We start from the raw sequence: 25855 nt of genomic DNA, 5'->3' as shown, positions 1-25855 counted from the left end.
TAATTTAGACCTGAACCAATGCACTAAAGGCCTTTGAACAATGAGGCTTTATTTTTTCATGTTAGCAACTAATGCGACTCAAGATCTCAGTCTCATCTGAAGGATCTGAAGGACGGTACGTTCTCCAGGTTCTGAAGTTTGATATAAGTTCGCGACGTAAACAAGGATCATCTTTTTACTCCAAGAGGCTAGAGCAAACGCTCCCACCAATGCGCCATGAAGGCGAAAGCTACTAGATTTATGGTTTTGATTACTGTTTGTCATTTCCACAAAATCATCTGAACAGGTTTTGAAATGTGTGTTCACGAAATTTGTTTTCTTAGTCGTTGTTATGTTGTTTTTTTTTCGGTGATACATGTAGGAGTAAACTAAAATATCTATAACCTTTTCACTATGCTTAATATCTTTCTACTTTTCTTCTTGAAATTGAATTTTGGCAAGGTTATTACAGAAAAGCGAGAGTTTTCTTTGTATCAAAAATATTGTTCAATAAAACTTTTAATGCCTGCGTGCGCAAATTCAATATAATGAAGAAGAATCAACTCCCATATAAAGAATAGAATTGGTCATTTGTTTAGGAGTACAAATCATAAGAATTGCACAATACATAAAAGCATACACTTATGTAAAATCAAAAAAGAACAATACATCAAAATCAAGAAGATTTGATGTGTTGTGACAGGTACAAAAATACAACACTCCTTCAATATATTACAAATCAAAAACATATATAAATACAACACATTACAAAACTATCACACAGTTTAATCCTGAGATATGCACTGACTAGTAAAAATATGCAACAAAACATTTTGCCATTTGAATGACAAGGTATAAAGTATGATCTAAACAAAACAGTGATATGGGGTGTTCATTAATATTTCAGCATATTAAGTCACATTCCTGTAGATAAGATATACCCAGTATCTTATCGAAAGCAGTTATAGAGCACTCCCAGTCTGTATGCGTCCTTTATCTTTGCAATTATTATCTGTAGTCTTGTATTTTAAAAATTTTCAAGATTAAACCCAGACTTTGAACGAACTGACCAATACGTAAGTATGAAACTTCGTCGTCAGATTTTCTTTAGTTCCTTACTGTACCGCCTTTGGCAGTTTGGCAAAATACATATTTGCAAGAAAATGATATAACCTTAACCATAACTTTTTATTGTTTTGGGCTAAGATTTTCATATTCAAAAGATGTATTTCTTGTGACAAGATCCCTCTTTGGGTACCACCAAATTTGAACTCGTGACCTAAGAATTTGATCCACTTTTTCAAAATAAATTCCGAATTCTAACCTTGTCAATAACTTTTAAATAGTCGTTGCTTGCACTTTCATACTCCAAGTATATTTCTTTCTTGTGACAAGACCTTTCAATAGGTAAAAAAATTATTTGGCCTTTGACAATGACCTTAGAGTTTGACCACTTATTAAAAAAATGACCATAACCTTTGAACCATACTGGATTTATGGTTTTTGATTATTGTTTTTCAATTCCTCTAGATAAGATATACCCGGTATCTTATCGAAAGCAGTTATATGCACTCCCAGTCTGCATGCGTCCTTTATCTTTGTTTGCTTTTATTATAACTAGTAGTTTTGTATTTCAAATTTTTAAAGATTAAATTCAGACTTTGATCGAACAGACCAATACGTAAATATGAAACTTCGTTGTCAGATTTTGTTTAGTTCCTTACTGTACCGCCTTTGGCAGTTTGACAAAATACATATTTGCAAAAAAAAATATAACTTTGGACATAACATTTGATTGAATGGGGAAGAGCGTCAAGATCTCTCTTTGGGCCTCACCAAAGAACTTTATTCGGTAGTAACCAATATTTGCCCCCAAAATCAAACTTTGACGGAGTAAAATTTAATTATGTTTTAAAACAGGGGGATTCATGCTGACTTCAAAGCACTGAATGTTTTCGTCAGAAATGACGTCAGGAAAATGATGTAAATCTAAAATTTCCATGACTTCTTTAGAAAAATGTAAAAATTTAGTCAATATTTTGAGTAAAAATCACCGAGCGCAGGTGTGTTGAGGCTCAATATTTTTATATAATATGTAGAATAATAATATCAATTAAATATGCAAATATTGTTCCTGAACAGACATGCGCTCTATAAATTCTATAAATAAAATTGTTGAAATTTTGTCCATTTTGTCCTTTTCCTGAAAAATAATGCAAAATCCGACGAGTTTGTGACGTCATAAAATAAAAAATTGTCAATAACTTACTTTGAAAATATAATATATTTTGTTAATTTATATTTTTCATACAATTTATACAATACAACACATTTTAAGAATTTTTCAAAATTTAATTTTTGTGGGGACAAAGATATGCAAAATATCGAATATAGTTCTTTGAACTCGTGACCTCGACCTAAGAATTTAACCCACTTTTACAAAAGAAATTCAAATTTTAACCTTTCTTGACCAAAACTTTTCAATAATTGCTGCTAGGGCTTTCATACTCTACTTATTTATGTATCGTGACAAGACCTTTTAATAGGTAAAGATATTTGGCCTTTGTAATTGACATTGACCTTAGAGTTTGACCATTTTTAAAAACTTGACCATAACCTTTAAACAATGAGTACTGAAGAGTTCGTGTTTTCAAGCATAAGATACAAGAAAGAGTACCTGAGTAGTGAAGTGAGCGACCAAATATCAGGACGCATACGTCAATCGAACGTTTGATTTAGTAACACAGCTTTATCTGTCCAAATTTACTCAAGTAGAGAGCAACGGTTCTTCACCTAGGTTTACCAGCTGAGAGTATTGAGCAAGATAATACAATTTGCAAAGGTCAAAAAAGATAAAATTTGAAGAAAAAAAATTACATAATAGTACAACCCTTAAACCAGGGAAAAAGTCATATAAAATCACTATTACTATAAGACTGCATTAATTGATAGCTCATACAATTATCTCAATGTGACGCTGTTTTCATAAAACAGAAAATTCGTTTAAGGGTCATGGATTCAAACTCACTCCCCGTTACATTATCAGAAACTTCCTATAAAATTATCTTCGTAGATCCAACTTTCTTGCCCTCAAGCATATGTTCTTTTGATTTTTTTGTCCCAAAATTGTGTGCATTTAATCATTTTCTAGAATAGTGTTTTCTTCATTTCACGAATATTTAAAATGTAATAGAAGTGTCACTGACCATGCATTAAATTATCTTTTTTCTTATTTTTTTTTAAATTCATTGATTCAGTATGGTCACAACTATATTCTTTAAAAGTATGACAGCATTGTTTGATAAAATAAATTAATCAGATCAAGACATAACATCCTTTTTCATATATCAAGTGTGTTCCACCATTCCAGCGCACTTTTTTTTGGTCAGAGCCAAGGATAATTCTGATTAGTTGCTTTAAGGACGTTCGATCCTGTGCTTTTGAGTCGATTTTGGTCTGGACCTATATTTCTAATATTCTGCAACAGTTTTAAGTTTTAACATTGAATTTAGATTCTACAATGCAGATTAAACTATATCCATTGCAAAAACGCAATTAAATTCCATTTAAGTAGGATAAAGCCAGGAACTACATTTTGTTGCGGAAGTAGAAAAAAAAATTATAATTTTTTCCCTTTTGAACTATATATAGTACTGTTAATTTTAGGTTCCTATTTTTCCATGCTGGTTGCAAAAGAAGCTGTTTTTTGCAGTGAAATGTGTTATGCTTGTTCTGAAGTATCTATTAAATTATTTCTTATGAATTCTTTCGACGAATTATGACAAATGTAGTAAATATAATTCTGAAAGCTCAGGAAAACATTGAGCCAATTTTAACATAAATTTGACACATTTTAGTAATTTCTAAAAATTAACATCATATACGCCCACTTTTCATGTTCTTTTCTGAATATTCAAGATAACTTATCTGCTTAATTTCTGCAAACGTTTAAGTTTTTTAAATAACTTTCTTGCTTTTTACATTTTCACTGCCATAAAAATCATATGTGAGTGCAGAAAAGTCAAATAATTAATTATGCGAAGCAATTTGAACCTATTTTGAAGTGTCTTTTTAAAAGTAGACTTATAGTTTATTTTGTTACATGCTTTTTTTTGATAAAAATATTGTAGGCAAAACGTTGAAGCTGTAATTTTTGGTTAACACGCCGATTTCAGTGCAAAAAGGTCATATTTAATGTATATTGTAGCGCCAAAGGATGCAAATTGAACCCCATATTTTGATTTGATTTTGAATTAAGCTATGTGTGTAGAAAGTAAAAATATACTCGACAAAAAGTTTAAGACTTGAAATATCAGGAGCCAACCTCGTTAAGAGGGTTTATTATCTTGTTAATGCCTATGTTATAAAATGCAGATTGAGTGTACGCTTGGAAATTTCAAAAACAGCAACGATTTTTTTCCTTGCAATTAATAAAATTTTACGTATTTTATTTCGACAGATTATTGAGATAATTAACAATTAAATTCACGGAATATACATTCTTTGCCATGTTTATTTCATCAAAACCTATGTGCCAATGATCTAATATGAGGGGCATTTCAAAAGTATTGGCAACTGTTTAATAAAAAAATAATCGTTTCTCGGAATTTTTTTAGTTTGATATCATTGGAAAGATCAGAAAAATATACACATTTTGTAACGTCACTCTATAATTTTTGTGATAACTCCAAAAATGACGTCAGAATATAGAATGTTTAGTTTACTGAAAAGTCGCGTTTTTTTTCCACATGAGACGATCGTTAAAGTGCTGCCAAAGGCTTATTTGAAAAAAACATTTCAAAGAAAATTTTAATTTGCACATAGGTAGAGTAGGACTATGATACTGTTTATCAGCAATTCCATTATTCATTGCATGGTTTGTTTAAAAGCACGGTTTATGTCCGGTTATGCTATCATCGACATTCATTTAAAATTTTTATTTACATGATACGGCTGGCTTTTCGATCTTTTATATAGCTCTCCATTGTTTGAAATAAAATATGTCCTGTATTAAACTGAAGTATATTAATGCAGTTTTCATCAAATATATTTGAGTAACAGGACTCTTAGCGTTTACGAATAAAATGTACTAAATCTTGTCCCTGACTTGATTCTGTGCGTATTTTTTTTTCATATTAATTCAACTTTGGCGCCACAAAACTCAATACTGCTTTTGACTTTTGAATCCAAAAAATGGATATAAGTTGCTCAGACATGTAAAATCTTATTTATTTTCCATGCATTAAAATTTGCGAATATGTGGAGGTACGGTGGGGTTACAACTGCGCCGCCGCAAATTTGGATTTTACGAGAATATATGAGGCACACTAAACTAAACTTCTCTTGAGCCTTTATGTATCCCACAAATCTGGTTAAAACACCTGACGAATTTATGCCATCAAATTTTGTAATACGATCGCCTATTTTTCTTTGATTGTCAACTTTGTCTTTTTCTTGTAAATAGGTCTCTTTTACGCAATAGTTTGAGCGAGATTCGATAAAAACATGCTAAGTTTGACATTTGCTAAAACCATTTCAGGACAAGGAGACCTCCAAAATAGAACACCATATGATGGATTGTAGTCTATGTAAACATTCCACCAACTGGCATTTGCGTCCGTTAGCTTACGTCCGGGTAATGAGCAAAAGTTGTCTTGAAAATTTTAATTTGATCAAATTGTGTCTTTTGTTACGTCATTTTTATGGTTGGTATGCTAAATATTCTATATTCTGACGTCATTTTTGGAGTTACGTCATAAAATTTATAACGTGACGTCACAATATGTATATATTTTTCTGATCTTTCCAATATCAAACTCAATAATTTACGTAAAACGGTCAATTTTTTATTAAACAGTTGCCAGAACTTTTGAAATGCCCCTCGTAAGTTGAGAAATATGTCCACTAATCATGAAGTACGTGCTCGTTAGTAACCGTTCTTTCTCAAATTCTCATCCCTAAATAAAACCAGAAGTCTCTGTCGAGACTGAAGCTCTACTGGTTTGTACTTATAACAAATGAAGACAAAAGTAGCATTTGGGACTTAAGAGCCATTCTCTGTAATGACTTGAAATTTTATATAGGAGCTGTGGCACGCATAGTCTCAGAATTTCTCCAAATTCTCTATGATAAAAGTCTTTGATACCCTTAACTAAAATCAGGCAAAAATTGGTTGCTATGTATTATAGTTACCATGGCAACATGTCTAAAAGTTTAAAAAATGACATTTTTTACCATGTTTAGAGCCCCATAATTAACATTTGCGGCAAAGCAAACAATTGGCATTGAATGTTTCCAAAAGTTGAAGGCCTGTTGCCTCAAATGCATGATAAACAGGTTTGGTAAATCAACTATTACATACGTTACTATGGTAACAAATTATTAAAAAGTAAAAAAAATATTCATTGAATTTTATAAAGTCATACACGTAAAAATAAAAAGCAATTATATGATGAAATTTGATCAAATAATAGAGAAAAGAGCCTTGAAACATATACCAAGAACAAATTATGATATTTCAGTTTGGTTGGCAATGGTTGCCAAGGTTTTTATAGAACAGAGAGCCTTCAAATTTACACTCTGTATGTTTAAATCTGATCCTATCTTTTAAGAAAGCACATTTCCTCACAACTAATGATCAATTTTTAAAGATGTTGGTGTGGTCCTTATTTTCCCATTTAAAAAATTTTAGATCGGATTCTTTAAATAGAGCGTTGCTATGGAAATAAGCAGAAAAAATATGCTTAAAAATCTGAAAAATATTTTGTTACCTTGGATACGTACCCTCAAATGTAGATTCCCAAAACTTTTATGATTGATATTTATTAACAGCTGACCTGACTTTTAATTTTGACTATCATCCAATCTCTAACTGGATGCAAGAAGCTGGCACACAGGGTTTAATATTGATATAAAGTTCACAAAATCGAACATTTTCCCTTCTTGGTAACCATAGCAACAGTGTTGTTTTCTTCGTCAAGTTTTATCAATATATGATATTCAACTTCAGTTCTAACAGATAAGTACTATTCAAGCTGAGTCCTTTAATTTGTTTCTTGATTATATGGCAATTTGATTCTTAATGCAGCGAATAATAATTCACTTTTAAGCACTGGTACTTTGTTTCCATGGTAACACTGCAAAGTAGCAATTATACCCAATATTTCTTATGGTTTTGGTGTTGCAAGGTCCTAAGGATGTATATTTGCCAGTCTTAAATTTTCATGTTTTTCCTCAAGACAGTAGCATTAACCCAATCTTAGTTACTGGTTTTGCATGGTTACACTATGTTACCATGGCAACCATTAAAGTTATTTATAGAATAATATTGCTTATACTTATATACTTAAGGTCAAACATTTTCATTGTTTTTCTTAAGTCGTTGATTGAGTTTGAGCATGTAACACCTACCATTAGTAAATATGGAGTGTTTTTCAGCATATTTCAGCATTTTAAATGTATTCCAAATGTACCCTTGGTTACCACTTACTTAGAGATATATTCTAAACAGTTTCTTTACAGTATAAGTAACATCAAGGTGTCATGTTTTTGTGAGAATGGTTTGTTTGCTTTTTCTAGTTTTTATTAAGCCACAGTCAAGATTTAAAGTGGCTGAAAATCTCGATTTTTCAAACTTTTCCGGCTGTTGCCATAGCAACCGAGACACTTAGCAACGAAATTTTGTTTGATATTTGTTTCTGGTGTCAAGTACTAAGCATGGGTGAAGTTTCATCAAAATCGGTGACCATGCGTAGCAACGAAGTTTAAGTGGTTACAGAGAATAGTTATTAAAACTTTACAACAGCAATAAATAAAATGATGCTTGATTGAGCTCTTTTTGTGGCAAGATACTGCAATAAGACTACAGCTGCAGAAGTAGCTATTGATAAACTTTTAGAGTATTTACAGTTTTAGTAACCATGGCAACATCATTCCTCGAAATCAAAAATCGATAAAAAGAATTGTGTATCTTAGTGTAGTCTACTCGTGTGCCAAGTTATAATGAAATCAGACCAAAACTGTAGAAGGAGTAGCATATTGAAAGTATTTCACAGAAATTTCTATTTTTAGAAACAAAGGCAACACCGTTCATCGAAATCAAAAATCGATACACAGAATTATGTATCTTAGTGTACTCTACTTGTGTGTCAAGTTATATTGAAATCAGACCAAAACTGTAGGAGTAGCATTTTGAAAGTATTTCACAGAAATTTCTATTTTTAGTAACAAAGGCAACACCGTTCATCAAAATCAAAAATCGATACACAGAATTATGTATCTTAGTGTAGTCTATTTGTGTGCTAAGTTATATTGAAATCAGACCAAAACTGTAGGAGGAGTAGTATTTTGAAAGTATTTCACAGAAATTTCTATTTTTAGTAACCAAAGCAACACCGTTCATCGAAATCAAAAATCGATACACAGAATTATGTATCTTAGTGTAGTCTACTTGTGTGCCAAATTATAATGAAATCAGACCAAAACTGTAGAAGGAGTAGCATTTTGAAAGTATTTCACAGAAATTTCTATTTTTAGTAACTACGGCAACACCGTTCATTGAAATCTAAAATCGATACACAGAATTATGTATCTTAGTGTAGTCTATTTGTGTGCTAAGTTATATTGAAATCAGACCAAAACTGTAGGAGGAGTAGCATTTTGAAAGTATTTCATAGAAATTTCTATTTTTAGTAACCAAAGCAACACCATTCATCGAAATCAAAAATCGATACACAGAATTATGTATCTTAGTGTAGTCTACTTGTGTGCTAAATTATATTCAAATAAGACCAAAACTGTAGGAGGAGTAGCATTTTGAAAGTATTTCACAGAAATTTCTATTTTTAGTAACCAAAGCAACACCATTCATCGAAATCAAAAATCGATGTACAGAATTATGTATCTTAGTGTAGTCTACTTGTGTGCCAAGTTATAATGAAATCAGACCAAAACTGTAGGAGGAGTAGCATTTTGAAAGTATATCACAGAAATTTCTATTTTTAGTAACCACGGCAACACCGTTCATCGAAATCAAAAATCGATATACAGAATTATGTATCTTAGTGTAGTCTACTTGTGTGCCAAGTTATATTGAAATCGGGCCAAAACTGTAGGAGGAGTAGCATTTTGAAAAATTGTTTACAGACAGACAGACGGACAGACGTCGGACGCATTACTATCGCATAAGCTCTTCTGGTCTCTGACCAGTAGAGCTAAAAATAAGGAACTAAAATAAACAAGAGGCCCACGGGCCTTATAGGTCACTTGAGTATCATGTAACAACTTTCCAACAATTGAATTTGGTTTGTATTTTAAACTAGAGGCCATGAAATTCTGAAAGTTTGGAAAGAGGCACCATTGCTTATCCTAATTATAAACTAAGCATGCTTACTCTATTTACGTAATACCCAGAGGTAGATCAGAATAACAAAGAGAAAATGCTCTTCCACTTTATTACCAGTTGTGCACCCCAAAGGAACCACTGACCCTGGGGCCACATACCGGTATTTAAAATATTTGGAAATTTTATCATAAATTTCATTTCATCATAAATGGTTGATTAATACCAAAGAGCAGATATCAAAGCATTAATTTATTTTCAGACTATGTACATGTACCCCCACCTCCTCGATACCCCTGATCCAGGGGGCAGGAAATTAACCATTTTGCTAGATGCACCTTACTTCATCATAAATATATAAACTTGGATCATTAGCATAATACCCAAGAGCAAAGGAAACGATTTTCAAAGAATGAATGTATTTTCAATATATAATCAAAAGAGCCGTCCCCCCTTACATCAAATGGCAAAACCCCTGAAACAAGGGTCAAGAAATTCACAAATTTAAATGAGGCATTATAACTACGAGGGGTTATCAAAAAGTTCGTGGACTGAGGCTATAAAATTAGTACTATGTAGTCTGTGCTTTCAAAATTTATGGGGAACATAAATTAACAAAAAATAAAGAAATATTGAAAATTTCAGCTTGATACGTTCATTATTTGCCAAATTATTATAAAATAAAAACGACATTACATGATCACCCGGCGCTGCCGCCGTTTAGTTTCATGACGTCCGACAACGCGATTGTTTTTCAATGTCCTCTTCTTCTACCTCACACACTTATTTTGATGAGATTCCCTGGAGTTAAGTAAGAACTTAACCCCGTCTTGTTTATATAACTTTACATTGTCATGAGTAGCGGCTTTCAATGGATATGATACTGCAAATTGATTTATACATTTGGAGAGACCCTCGCCTGATTGTGCCATCATATTTTGCTTTTTGGAGTCTAATATCTACCACACATGATCAACGTCATTTTTTGACGTGATTGATTTTTCACACCTTGACTACAAATCGACATTAACTGAGCATCAATCTTCTCTATGAATCTATTTTGGCAGTAAAAAACAAGCACTCTGGATGCATGCTATTTCTCCGTAGCCAGTTTAAACATTTTCTAGGTCTATAAAAGTTTTTTCAGGGGCAAATTTTTATGGAATGTTGGAAAAGGAAACCCCTCACCCCTTTTGACGTCATTTTCAAGACCTTATTTATTTGGACACTGCATGCAAAATTTACGATAAAATGTCATATAACTTCCAGAATGAGGTAGATATTCCATATTTTATGGACCAAGAGTGTCCCAACACATAACTGGATTTACCGGATTGTTGGACGTCAAATGTTCATAACAAAAGAGTTTATCTCAGTTACACATAAGTCGCAAAAACTTCGTGTCCGAGGTTGCGCCGTGTGGACATACCATTACTTACAAAAACATTACTAATTTATTAAAAAATAAAATTGATAATTTGTGGTTTATTCTATAGATAGAAAAGATGATGCTTACTAATCATATTAAAATTCATTGCTGTACCTAAAGCGGTTTTAATTTTATGGCGCTAGTCTACGAACTTTCTGATACCCCCTCGTATATACTAAGTTAGTTTATTTAATACCCAGGAACAGAGAAAACAATTTTGAAAGAATTAATGCATTTTCACAATATAATGAATAGTGCTCCGCCCTAACACTAGAACCCTGACCCTGGGGTCATAAAATTCACAATTTTTGAAAAGGCACTCCTGCTCATCATAACTATGTACTTAGTTAGTTTATTTAATACCCAGGAGCAGCAAAGAAGATTTTCAAAGATTTAATGCATTTTCACTATACAATCAATAGAGCCCCACCCTAGCATTAGAACCCCTGACCTTGGGGTCATGAATTTCACAATTTTGGTAGAGGACTCAATGCTCATTACATTAATTCACACCAGCTGTTTGCCTGCTTAATGTCCAGTAGTAAAGAAGAAGATTTTTAAACATTTCATTAATTTTAGTGATTTTGGCCCCACCCCTCAGGCCCCAGGGGGGCGGGGACCATCAAAATCACAATTTTTGTTCCCCTTCACCCAAAGATGCTATACCAAATTTGGTTGAAATTGGTTTAGTGGTTTCAGAGAAGAAGCTGAAAATGTTCAAATGTTAACACACGACGGACGTCGCACGACGACGGACGATAACGGATAGCAATTGGTCACCTGAGTGACTCAGGTGACCTAAAAAAGGTTAATAAATCGCACTGGTTATGAAACCTATATTTATGACATTCAGGACATTGATCATAATCAGACATGGAGAAAAGCTTTGTTGTATAATTATCATTAATATTATTATTATTATTATTTTCTTAATCTTTTGAGATTAAGAAGGAGTATCCACTGTTTACAGTATTATATGTATGAAATTCCTAAGACATTATGAATCGACAGCAGTTTTTTTTATTATCTACCCATTTTAAAAAGATTTTTGCAGTTAACGTACATTTATCTTATATTTTAATGATGTTCAGACTAAAGAAAATGCATAAAAGCAACTTTCATGCGGTGAAGTTAGGTAATCTCAAAAATAGGTCGTATAATTGAATCATAGATAAACTGTACAAATATGCAGTCATATGAGTTCTATTATGGGTAGTTCAACGAAGCTTTGGACATCGATATTCCGAGAAATAGCTGTGATAAACGTAAGCGATAGGATTGATCTAAATAAACATTTCATCAGAAAGAAATTTTCTTTGAAACGGGAAAGGTTTACTTTGTTGGTGTCTTCATAATAAGTTGTTTTTGTTATTTGCAAAAGCAATAATATTTTATTCATTTATTTATCCACTTTTCAGAAAGAAAGATGAAGACATTCTTGTTGTTTGCATTTATACTATCCGTAAGTACTATGTTATCAAATTAAAAGTCAATTTTAATAGCAACATTAACTCATATTTCTGAAAGAATGTAATAAAAAATAAAATGTTATTATTTCTATATTTAAGAACTCAACTTTTGTTTGTTTGTTGTATGTTGTTTATCCCACCTCTCGAGAATTTTTCACCCATATGGAGACGCCACCACTTGCCGGGTGGAGAGGTGCAAATTTCGTGCTATGGTCGGTTCTTACGGCCATTGAGCAGGGAGAGATCTTTTTCGTCCAGGACCTACTGTGACACGGGATCTCGGTATAGACGTATACGGTCACATCCGAAGGACCGGTCTCTGCATCCCACGGTGGGATTCGAAACCGCGACGTAAGCTAGGATCAACTCCTTACTCCGCTAATCTAGAGCAGACGCTCTAACCACTGCGCCACGCGGCCGACCTCAACGTTTGAAATACTATGCTAGATGAGAATCAGTTTGCTTTACATGTATTTGATTTTAGTAGATATTATTGTTTACGAAACAAAGTAAAATACTATACATAGAAATATAGTACTTTAGCATGTTTCGAGTTTTTATTATGCATGTAAATTGAATTAAAGCATTTTAAATCTTAAAGACAATTTTTTATTACTGTCATAAGAAAGGACTTTCTAAAGTCACCTTAAAATTAAAAAAGACGGTTCTTTGTTATCTTAAGCTTATTATTGCATTTATTGAAGTGGTTCAAATAAGAATTGTGAACTTACAAAATGTATGAACTCGATGTTTAGAATTTTTTGAAATATGGTGGTGAAAAAATTAAGAAAATGATACATCGAACATATTTCAGAATTTATACCTGACTTTTGCGGACTGGGAGCATCCAAACTATAGCTACAGTAAGTTTTCTTATCTTTTGATTTCGAATTTTTAAATGTTCAGAATCTTTTCCTTGCTTCCTTAAGTTTCAGTATTTTATTGTAACATTCAAAAAAAAAAAAAAAAAAACCAAATTTTTTTCATTACCATAATTGACCTGACTAAATACCTGTAAATGTCTGGGTTCATAAAAGATTTGATTTATGAGTAAAATTATTTAATCTTAGAGTTGTGAGTTATATTCATGTGGTTGGCTCAATTCAGAATAATTGCGGATTCCTTTTCTTCTATTTCGGCATGATTTAAATGCATTTTACGATTTTAACTCTTGTAAGCTCATCTTAATCAAAAGTTCAAGTGAGCTTTTATGACAAAATTTTGTTCGTTGTCTATTGCTGTTATCGTTGTCGATGTTGAAAACGTGGTCCTTAACTTATTACAATTTCATCTTTTTCTCCAGAACCACAGGGAAAATAAAAACCAAGCATTGCACAGAGTATTCTTGGGAAAAGTTAATTATTATTTGTTCAAATAAAAGGCGATTTTCTCTACCAGGTAGAATTTTTTTTAAAAATTCTGGTAATGGTGATTTAAAAAATCTTTCCAAGAACCATTGTGCTAGAAAAGATGAAACTTATGTAAATGTTTCCGGGAAAATGTGGTTTCTAAGTTGTTCAAATTTAAATGCACCCTGGGGATTATATACCGCCGATACATTAAATTAGTGTCGGATTTAAGTGACAAAAGGGTTTGTGGCTTAATCGGAGCCACTGTTTTACTACATTGTATATCTTATTCTTAGACTATTTCTTATTATTCCAAACTTCACTTTGCCTTATCATGCCAAAATTAAATTCATGATATGCAATTATCTTTTTGTAATGTGTTTTTGTCATTTATGATGTGCTTGTATGGTTTTATGATGTGCTTTTGTCAATATGGGGTGTACAAAGGTCAATACGTGTTGTGCTTTTATCATTATGTGATGGCATTTATCAACGTGTGATGTACTTATGTCACTATGTGGTTCGCTCTTGTCACTACGTGATATGCTTTTATCGTTATGTGATGTGTTTTTATCATTATATGATGTGCTTTTATCATTATGCGATGTGCTTTTATCATTATGTGATGTGCTTTTGTCTGTATGTGATGTGTCTTTTTTTCATAAGATCATGTACTAATAGCCATTACGTCGTGTTCTTTTCGTGATCTTTAAGTTTTATAATATTTATTGTTAATGTTGGCATCATCTTTTTTCCTTATACTATGTATAACAATGTATTACTCAAAAACTTATGGAGAGGGCTTATATATGCTATGCCTGCTGCCCAATCCATTTATGTATTTGCATAATAAAATATGTTCAAATCAAATTACTCAAAAATAATCGAACATGGATTTATTGTTTGAAATATTCCTCTTATACATGTACTATATTTTAATTTAAATAAACCCTAAAACAAATATTTTGGTTTTGAGTATATTGAATTTAATTTCTCCCAGAGTGAAATTCTTTCCTATTCGTAGTATCTGCCTATATACTACAAAAGCAGATCCAGGAATTTAAAGGGGAATTCCATCCTACTCAAGAAAATAAATCCCAGATTTTATTTTTGACAAGTATAGGGGAAAATTAAACTTTTTGAAACATGAAACCTATTTGAAGAGTGGATTGGCTGAGGTATATTAAACTAGAAAAAAAAACTTACTGGAAAAAAAAATTAACCAGCAAGAAAAGAGGGATGTCAAACTCGAAAAAATATATTTCTTGGATGGGGAGGGGGGCATATTTCTATTTGTTCCAATTTTTTTTATTCACAAACTACTACATTGCCCTTATTTATTATTATTGACTATATATAATGCACAAAAAGTGTGGTGATGATGGTGGTGGTGTTCAAAAGTAAAACTTTGTGATTGGGAAAAAGTGATGCTAAGTCCATGAAATTAAATTTTCGAATATGATGCTGTTTTTTCTCAATTATATATCTATGACTGAATTTTTTTAACATCCATTGTTTTAAATGTAAAAGGAAAATGTTTCAATCACGATAAACCTTGCGCATCACGCAAAGATATTTGCACCACACATGAATGTATTTGGCTTTTGAAAATACACGATATAATGAAATAGGCACTTCACATAATGACAAATGCGCACCACATAATTACTTAATCACGTCACATAATGACAAAAGCACACCAAAAAATGATAAATGCACATCATAAATTCAATTTTCTCATGATAAGACAGTCCAGGGGTTTCATACGCATGCATTAAAAATAATGTTGAAGAGTATTTCATGAAAATTTGGCTGCCTTTGTGCAAAGATAAAGACAAAAAAGATTAATCATTCTTTTTCAAGGATGTTTGGAAAACGGTGATGTGGAATTCTTTGGAGTGCATGAGAAAAGTACCATAAAAGTTGAGACGACGGAAAGTGAATGCAATTGCACTTATGATCAAACTTCCCATGTCTACTTGATTAAGTCATGTTTGGTATGCATTTACATTTATGTTTTATTTCAATATTATGACTTTTTTTCTTATCATTTTTACTTATAAATCAAACTTCACACGTTTGTTTTTTTCTTTGATTTTTCTTTTTAAAGACAAATCATTATAATGCCACTATCAGTGTTTACGACTATGATTTTGATGGCGTGTCAGAGCCCCCTCCTGCTACAGATAGTAGCAGTGCCTCTAATATAATTGGAGGACACCGTGGACATCAATTTGTTATCACTTGCGAAGATATTCCACCCGAGGGAATCAATAAAACGGTGGCACATGTGTTTCAAGGAAGGCAAATATATTTTTTTTCTTGACTTTTCTAACGATTTTGTTTGGTTAATGTTTTTTCAATTATTTGTTGCATTGAAGTGAAATATATTTACAACTTTAACATGATTCAAATCCTTAAGTTGACGATGAAAGCGTTGTTACAACGCGAAATGTAATAACAACGCGAAATGTAATAAACATGGATTATCACATTTTGCGTTATTACATTTTGCGTCGAAATCAACGCAAAATGTAACAACACACTTTTGAGGGTTATTACATTTCGCGTTATTACATTTTGCGTCGAGATCAACGCAATATGTAATAACGCAAAATGTAATAACACGATTTTTGGATTATTACATTTTGCGTTGTTACATTTTGCGTCGAGATTAAGCAAAAAGCAAGAACGCAAAATGTAATAACACACTCTTTGGTCAGCCAGATTGAGTACAATTTTTAATAGAGTAGTGGCCGATGAAGAGAAAATAAAACAAAATGGAGAAAAAAACAGATATAGATCTATGCAATTTCTTACGATTAATGAATTTCATAATATATTGATTTAATAAGCTACATGTATTTAAAATCAGTTTAGTAAATGTATTCAAACAATAGGTGTTGCAAATTAGAAACGCGCGTGTGTAGATGGGATTGTTGGGGTATTGACCAGTGTACTTTTGTTTTTTTTTTTCTTCTTTTTTTTATATAGACAAATGCAATGAATCTAAAAGAAAACCTATTTATTTGTACTAGCAGGTGTAAATATATATCGGAAGGGGTTTATTGACAATTGTGATACCATACTGTTCCATACAAATCAACAGCATTGCAGACATCCAAAAACACCCCCCTCTCTTTCTCTCCATCTTATAATATAATGGATTGATTCTGCATGTCCATAGTAATACAATGATAAACATACTAAGTTAACACTCCACTCTATCCCTGTCCTTCCTCGCTTGACACACACATACACTTCTTTGTTAACCAATGTACACATGCCAAACATGCATATCAAGAGTTAATAATGAACCTATGGTAATTAAATAAATTTTGTGTTATTGGTTAGAAATTTAATAAGACTATCAAAAATATGCCAATCAAAGTTAAATTAATGCTTTATAATTTAGCACAGTGTATTCAATATAACTGAAGTCAGAGTCAGAAAAACGATACATTTTGATGTATTTATGTCCGTAAAAACCCTAACGTTGGTCTCATTGTTTAAGTTCTAAATATTTTGTACAGCGTGTCTCCCATGTTGGTTTTATGTATATTTTGAATAAATTTTATGATTTTTTTTTTTGTTAAACGCAATCAAAAAAAATAATTGTATTTTGTTTTATTACATATTGTATTATTACATTTTGCGTTGTTTTCAGTGCAAAAATAAAATAACGCAAAATGTAACAACGAAAAAGCACATTATTACATTTTGCGTTGATCTCGACGCAAAATGTAATAACGCAAAACGTAATAATCTAGGGTTATTACATTTCGCGTTGTTATTCCATTTCGCGTTGTAACAAAGCGTATTTGGTAAAATATGGGTTTATTATATAAAAAATGATTTTTGAATATATCAATTGCCTTAGTCTTTCTGAACAAAGGTTGTGATTATATTTAAATGACTATAATTTTTTTTTTTTGGTTTTAAGAAAAATTCAACCCATTCTATAGGAATACGAAATTTCTATTTAAAAATGTCCCTACAAAAACACGTTAATTTATACTACACTGACACTGTGCATGACGGTAAAAAATATATTTAGACTGCATAACGTTGCAGTTAACTCGTTTATTATCCTAAAACACAATGTTTCAAGAAAACACTTCCGTTGTTTTTTATACCTCTACTGATTTTTCCCTAAACAAAATTAAGTGATTAGATCTGAAAAATTCCCTAGAAATCGCTGTGAATCGGCTAATCCTCGTGCGTTAGTTTTTGAGCTAATCCCTCCGTTGAAAGCTAGTCATGCTGATCCTCGAGCGTTAGTTTTTTTTTTGTTTTTTTTTAGCTAAGCCTTCCGTCGAAAGCTAATTCGCGGTTATCCGTAATCGTCTAGTTAAAAAAAAAAACAAAATGTGATTTCATTTAGTTATTAGAATAATGATTACTTAAACTGTAAATGAATATTTTTTCTAAAAGGCGATCTTTACAATTTGTATCGGTATAATAAAACAGTTTTTGAAAAAGTATATCATTGCGGGAATTAGCAAGATTCCAGTTCCCCTCTGCCAGGACTATTTCCCTTGGCTTTGCCTTGGGAAATAGCCCTGGTCTTGGGAATCTGGAATCTTGCTAACTCCCTCAATGATATTCTTTAACTGTATACTATAACCCTGTAGCCACAGGGAAAAGTTTTCTGTATAAGTTGTGATTCCCTGCTACTTTTGATGGACGCGTACGGAACACGATATACATGTAGTGTTCGTATTTAGTGTGTGTATATCAGTTACTTTTCAGTATACATGTATCTTAGCAATAAAAACAAGGAAGACAGCCACTTTAAGAGACGGATATCATGGCTTATCTAATTTTACCTGCAAATGAAGAAAGTAAATGCAGTCGTGAACATCCATTGATAGCATTCTCCAGGATATTTCACAGATTAAAATAACTGATACACATACGAGCATTAGCGAATATGTGTATGAGCATTGGAGTTTTTTATGCTTGCTTACCATATTAAAACCTGGGAACCTCGAATATGTTAGACTGTAATGCAGAATATCATCTGGGAGGTATCAGAGTGGGTTGCAAAATATTTAAATTGTATGAAGTTGTACAGAGTTGTACAGTGTTCAATACTGGTCGGTTTTATGCACAATTCAACAAGAAAAAAATTGAAAGATGACTCTATAGATTAATATAAGCATTTGTGAAATGGGTTAATTATATCATATATTAAAAAACATCAATACATCATCAAAAGGGGAATGCACTTTTAAACATAATATTATAGAGAGCGTAGAATAATTATGTTAAAGGAACAAAATGTAGATATTTAGTTTTTTACATATCAAATATCAAGAAAATAAGGAAATTTATATTCCTTAAAAAAAAAACAACGGTGTTTCTTTTAAGATATTGCTTATTTATAATCACCACGATAAATTACAGGCTTTTAATATCACAGACAGCTACTTTTTCAATAAAAGATGAAACTCGTAAAGAGCCATAGCTGCCTTACCGACGACTCGGCCTACTCGAGTATTTAAAAGGAAATCACCTGTTTCTATTTATAGATACATGTACCTTGTATCAAAATCAAACTACAAGTATACATAATCATTTGTGAACCAGCGTTATATTTTCATAGTTGCAAGTTTGTTGCATGACAGTAATTTTACTTGTCCAATACTCTTATTCTAAACAAGATTGTTTGTAAATTTTAAAAATAAAACAGGCTAGAAGCTATGACTTTGGGTCATTAAAATAGTTTAAGACTGTTTTTCCCCAAGACATTTTCAATGTGTAATGTTGTATTATATATCTCTTTTAAAAATTATTTAAATATGTATGTATTATAAAATACATGTACATAATAAAAGAAAACATAGGAAAATGCACACAGAGAAAAAAAATAAAATCGTTGTTAAGTTTACACGCGCTGTGAGACTCGAACTCACGATCATTATTATTTCTTCAATCCAGCAATCATACCACTACGCCACGAAGAATTAATATTCTTATGAATAAAATTAAGACATATTGTTTAATTTTGAAATAATTTTAGAAGAAAAATTAAATACATATTTTCAACATTTTCAATATGAAGACCACCTTTAACCAAAATTATCTAAACATAATGAAGTGCAGTCATATCCAAATAAAATTATTCAGAAGTTGTTTCTCTGGTTAAGGGTGGTCTTTTCCTACAGTTTGTCATTGTTTAGGGAGGTACCTCAGTATTTGCTATATTCTCCATATAAACTGAACGATTTTTATAACTATCATAAGAGGGAAATGTTAATAATTGAGTATTATTTTTATGTGAGTTGCTTTAAGCCATGTATAAACTAACATTGTTTGACAAAATTTTGGTTAAACAAAGTATTTAAAAAATCACTACTATAGAGTAGGCGAAAGTGACTATCAAATGCGCTATGGCTCTTTCCTTGCATTGTCAATGGTAATTTAAAATATTTTGTTAAAACATTAAATCTAATTGTACTCAGAAGTTGTCCGAAGTTGATTGAATTTCCTTGAATTTCTGATTGAAAAATGAATATCTAGATGTTGTTTTTGATAAGTGCCAAGAATCAAAAACTTGATGCAAATAGATAAAAGCTTGTAAATGTGGAGAAAGTAAATGTATATTTTGATGGTTAAACCAGAGTAAACTCTACATTTCTTATTCGTTGTCCGTGTACCTGTTTAGCTGTCTGCCTAGATGTCCTTCTGTCATTCTATCCCACTTCTTACGAATACCAAGTGGTTCTTTTACGATGATTCAGCTACGTATAATATTGTCTATAAATGTGTTTATTGCTTTGAATATACGAAACGATCTTAAAATTGCTATCTGGCGATATATGTTTAAGATAAACATAAATATTCTTCAGTGTTTATAATCAACTTCCAAACAACTACAAAGAAGTCGCTTCAGTTGAGATGCGTTTTAAAGCAGTCAACAATATGAAAGCTCCTGACATCAACACGGTCTACATAGGAGATGAATTCTACATGTTCATCAAATATATGGGAGGTGAGGAAATAATGCCTTATTTGTTTTTTCAAATCTATTAATAACGTCAAGGTTTTGTCGATGGTACATTAAGATACCAGTACTTAATTATTATGGGGACTAATAATCAAATTCATCAATTAAAAGAAACCTTCCTTTTGTACAATACTGATATATTTATTTTTATCTGACTTAAGTTCATAAGAAACCGGTAATGTACATGAAACATATGGAGATATAACGAAGAGTATTTTAGATCAAAATTCAATAAACAATACAAAATAGGAGCAGAGCAAACACGGACCTCCAAAACATCAGAGGTGGGATCAGATGCCATGCTAGTGGTCGTAATTATACATGTAATATGGCGAGTCTTTTAACGCCTGGTGAATAGCTTTGGTATGTGCCTTACGCCCAGCAACTCCTATGTCCTTGGTCCTTGGATTTTTCCTTTTTTACTTGAAATAAGACAAAGTTGGGGTTAAATAGAGTTTATATTCTCGTGTCCCGAGTATAACTGACGCGAGGGAGACGGGAAAACAAACTTAAACCTCCAATCGGTCCTTTTACAGGTCACTCAAGGGGAAAATTATATTTGAAACATTAGAATGACATCATCTTCTGTTCTTTTGACACTTTCTATTTTTTTCAAGGCCCACAACAGTCCAATAATTTACCTGATACTGTCAAATAAGTTTAGTATTTAGTAAGACAGTATTTAAGGTCTTATTGGATGGCTACAGGTAATTTATTGGATTAAGAAAACACAATACAAGAAAGATATGGAGATAACGAACAGTAATCAATCTCAAAGTCAATTACACAATATACAAAATAAGAGCAGAGCAAACACGGACCTCCGAAACATCAGAGGTGGGATCAGGTGCCATGGAGGAATGAGCATCCCCTGCCGACCGGTCACACCCGCCGTGTGCTCGTTGTTATGATCAGGACATAACGGGAAAAAAATCCGTCGTCAATTCAGTGTATAAATAATGCACTATAACAATTGGTATGAAAAACGTCAGTCAGCATTTGACCCAATGATAAATTGTATTTGCTGACAAGGTCATTGTACACAGGCAACTTAGCCACATATGATCCAAATATGATCCACATATGAGTATCATATGATTGGTTTCATATGAGAATCATAGAAAAAGGGCATCATATGAGAATCATATGAAGCAAATCATATGATTTACATATGATCCACATATTTGAATCGTATGAAAATAACTTCATATGATTTTCATATGAATTGTTTATGTGTGTCAAGCCATTTACATATGAGAATCATATAAAAAGGGTATCATATGTAAATCATATGAAACACTTGTGTGTGTTCTCTTTCGATATTTTTCACATTCTTGTACACATATAAAAATCAGATATTTCTGCTTTAGATGAAAATTCATTACATTACAATGATCTATCTTCATTGGTTAAATATTTTAAAATATCTTATATTAATGATTATACAACTTTTTTGATAATTTTTTTTTCATCAAAAGAAATAACTTATTTTTCACAGTGTACATTCAAAACAAGAAAATATACAAACAAGTCAGTAACATTTGTCGATACATGTATTTAACATATTCTTAAATGAGTACAATTAAATTGTAAGATTTCAGCAAAATGATTTAGTAGTTAAACATGTATATGTGTACAAATGAATAACACAATTAGGTCATGTACTTGTATAAAAATATCATATGACATGAAAGTGTCCACAGGCAAAATTGAAATATCAGCAATAACATTTGTCATGTATTCTCTATTGTAAATTTATGAAAAATCAAGTTATGTCGACAAAATAGATTAAGAATGATTGGCAGTTTTTGTCATGGCTTTATTGATTAATAGTCAAATCAATCATCAATAGACAAAATCAATAATCAATGGTCAAATCAATAGTCAAATCAATCATCAATACAATGAATACAATGATGTACACAAGGTATCTCTACAATGATGTACATAAAGTATCAATTCAATGATGTACACAAAGTGTATATTGAATAAATTAATACACAATGGGTACAATGATATTCAATGATAAACAATGACATTCAATCAATTATGTACGCAAAGTGTATACATGTATTTACACAATGGGTACAATGATATTCAATGATAGGCAATGATATTCAATGATAGGCAATGATATTCAATGATACACTAATATTCAATGATACACAATGATATTCAATGATATGAATTGCAATGAGCACGTAGCAATGTATTACAAAGACAATGGTCTACGTCGACTTTATCAATAGTATATGACGTAGAATCAATATAGCAATGGCACAATGACGGAAGCTCAATTATTGGCCACTGGCCCTGGAAGATACTCAGTAACAGGATCAGCAGCGAGCTTCTAGCAAAATTCGATTCAGCCATAAAAAAACAGCCTGTAAGAAGACCATGTATCCTGCAGTTCAATGAGACCTAGGAAAAGCCATGACGCTAACGGGTTCTTCTGCTGGTAACCAAGGGAACGGATGTAATGGATTCTGCCGCTGGTAGCCGAAGGAATGGAAGAAATGGATTCTTCTGCTTGTGGTCAAGGGAATTGATGTAAGGATTCTTCTGCTGGTAACCAACGGAACGGATGTAATGGATTCTACCGGTGGTACCCAAGGGAACGGAAAAAATGGACTCTTCTGGTTGTGTTCAAGGAAATGGATGTAACTAGAGCCATAAAAAATGAATTTTGAACATGAATGGATCAAGTCTCCATTTTTCGTCAAGGCTTAAATTATAGAGACGTAAATGTGAAATCTTTCATTTTTCCAAAGAAATGGAATCTGTACCTATTTTATATGAAAATGGAACTTTTCTGAAAAATACAAGCTTCAACAAACCCGTTCATTTAAATCACACTTACAGACATCGATAACGCATATACTTCGTTGCTTAGTGGTCGGTCTTGTGCCAAACCCTGCACTATGGAGAGAGTTCGAATCATACGTTCTTTTTGTTTTAACATAGCTTTAAACATGTTAAAACATGAATGAAAAAATGAATTATTAAAACAATGAAATACAGAATTAAATGAGTAAAAGACTATATAAACCATATGATTTTGAAAAATATAGCTTTCATGAACTTTTAGAATTGAGAAATGACTTCTCAGAGCGGGGGATTGACATCGCCTTGTGCGCCTCCATTCTTTACTGTAGTTTACTATAGTAAACTTAATTTCGGGGCCCCCTAGGTCATTGTTGGGATGGGCAATTTTTATTATTAGTAAAATGCATTCATGGAAAATTTCTTTTTATATGCTCTTTGGTATTAATAAGAATCTTTTGTAATAAAAAGTGGGGAAAAAATTATTAGAATTTAATTTATGAGTTGTTGCTGAATTCTAGACTATTTATTCTTCTTGATCCTGACTATCCTGTAGATCTTATTATCGGGCAACATAGCTTCATGTACTGTTTTATATTATTCTCTATGGATCCTTATAATTGTGTTAAACTCAGGCATCAGTTAAGTCCATTGGGTCCTCCCTTTTTTCTATTTAGGGGTTCAGAACATTTAAGTTATTTTATTTTCTGTAGAGGAAGATTACACCGTAATTCCCGAGGAGTGTAATGCCTACGATGAGCCTTGGATTGAAAAAGGACTAGTACCAAAAACTTCCAGTCCCCATAGGGTGGAGTTGTGGAATGTTAATGGGTAAGTTATAAATATATGATTATGGTATACCTTTATGAGTGAGGGTTATTGTAGGTACAGGTATGAAGAATTATAAGGGTGAATTTTAAGAAATGCCCGTCAGAGTTGATGTTTTAAAAAAAAGTATATTGTTCTTAAGATCAACAAACCATTAAAACATACATTCAATTATAACTATGGCATATGTCAAACGTTGCAATATGCGATCTTTTTCATGTTTAAGTATAATTTTATTTTGTATACTTTTCCACTTGAATTATAAATTTCCCATCTGTTTTGCATAATTTTTATTTGTAGTATAAATTTATCCATTTGTATTGTATAATTTTCCATTTGAATTGTATAATTTTAAATTTGTATTCTGAATTTTCTATTTGTACTGTTAAAAACCATTTGAATTGTAATTTTTCAATTGCATTCTATTTTTCCGATTGCATTGTATAATCAATTATTTGTATTGTAAAATCTCTATTTGTATTCGATAATTTTTCATTTGTATTGTATCCAAGGATTGGTTGTTTATTTTGTTAGGAGGGATTTCATTGGTCAGGTTTTAATCTTTTTGTAGTATACTATTCAAAGAAGCAAGATATAGGCTCCTTTACGTATTTGCATGGATGCTATTTGCTTGATTTCTAAAGTACTTCCCGGGGCCTTGTCGAATTAGATTATTATTCCTGTGCTCATCAGTATGGAAGGGAATTACCGCCAAAAGTCTATGTATCCTGCATTTATTCTTATTCTGCCTACTTCTTTATGCTTTGTTATTATTGTAATTATATGTCACTTTACTGTATTCATATTCGTCTTTATTACAATTCACTTCGAACTTTTATCATTCTTCATTTTGTCCTTACTTCTATTTTGCTTTATTCTTGTTAATTCATTCTACTTTCTTTTAAACTTATACAGTTTCTTAAATAAATTATTAGGATTTTCTCTACTACGAATGTTATTTCAATCACGCAAACAATTAAAAGCATATTCAATGTTGTCAAACCGTCAAAATTTAGTGCGGCATTATAACGCTAGGTGGTGTGGTGTTCGATACGAGTGTTGGTAAAATTAGGTAAGCAAACCCGGGTCGGTTTATTTGAGATTCTTCAATAGTCCTTAGTACTTTATCAATCGAATTCTGAAGGCCGGATCCGATCACCCGTTCCAATGATGGAAACTCCCTATTTATTTGTCTGGGCACACAGGAATAGCGGCCTCTTTTTTTCAGACATAATTTTATACTATACTGAATATGTTCATTGAAAGACCGACCCACTTTTTGTAAGAGTAAGGGTCAAATAAGTAATCGTAGTACGTATAGTAGGAAGAAAATTTAAATTTGATTCTATAGATGAAGTTGAATCTAACCCAAAACCCACCCCGCCCCCGAAAAAGGATTTCAATGGCGTCGGAAGCAAATTGAAAGTTGGGGGGGGGGGGGAGGGGACTAAGTGTAACAATTTTTAATAAGGTCACACGCAACGTAATTTGAAGTTTTTTGGATTCTTCCCTGGAGTTGAAGAGTTCAACTAAATGAAGGACCTGTGTGCAATATTTTCATTCTCTACATATGGATTTGTATACTTCTTCTGAAACAATTTTTGATGAAAAAAAATCTGGAATTCA

At 32.0% G+C, this 25855-nt stretch overlaps 1 protein-coding gene across 1 annotated transcript; it reads left to right on the top strand.

Moving 5' to 3' along the window:
* The first annotated feature begins 11989 nt into the window (after positions 1-11989).
* On the top strand, positions 11990-24236 carry LOC134248222 (uncharacterized). Its single transcript, XM_062730634.1, has 7 exons — positions 11990-12013; positions 12167-12210; positions 13032-13080; positions 15430-15563; positions 15677-15870; positions 20421-20563; positions 24115-24236. Exons 2-7 carry the CDS (start codon positions 12175-12177, stop codon positions 24234-24236), a joined length of 678 nt encoding a protein of 225 aa, XP_062586618.1. The 5' UTR covers positions 11990-12013; positions 12167-12174.
* Positions 24237-25855: the final 1619 nt, after the last annotated feature.

Source organism: Saccostrea cucullata, unplaced genomic scaffold, assembly GCF_032062105.1.
Source record: "Saccostrea cucullata isolate Sc308-1 unplaced genomic scaffold, CSIRO_AGI_Scuc_v1 ctg4933, whole genome shotgun sequence".
Lineage (NCBI taxonomy): Eukaryota > Metazoa > Mollusca > Bivalvia > Ostreida > Ostreidae > Saccostrea > Saccostrea cuccullata.
Note: the sequence above shows the minus strand (reverse complement) of the source record. Positions and strands in the feature narration are given on the sequence as shown.

Bases quoted from the DNA above. Each gene is read 5' to 3' on its own strand.
- LOC134248222 (XM_062730634.1), top strand. From the start codon at position 12,175: ATGAAGACATTCTTGTTGTTTGCATTTATACTATCC. The intron at 12,211-13,031 runs GTAAGTACTATG...AACATATTTCAG, and splicing joins TGTTTGCATTTATACTATCC to AATTTATACCTGACTTTTGC. The intron at 15,564-15,676 runs GTATGCATTTAC...TTCTTTTTAAAG, and splicing joins ACTTGATTAAGTCATGTTTG to ACAAATCATTATAATGCCAC.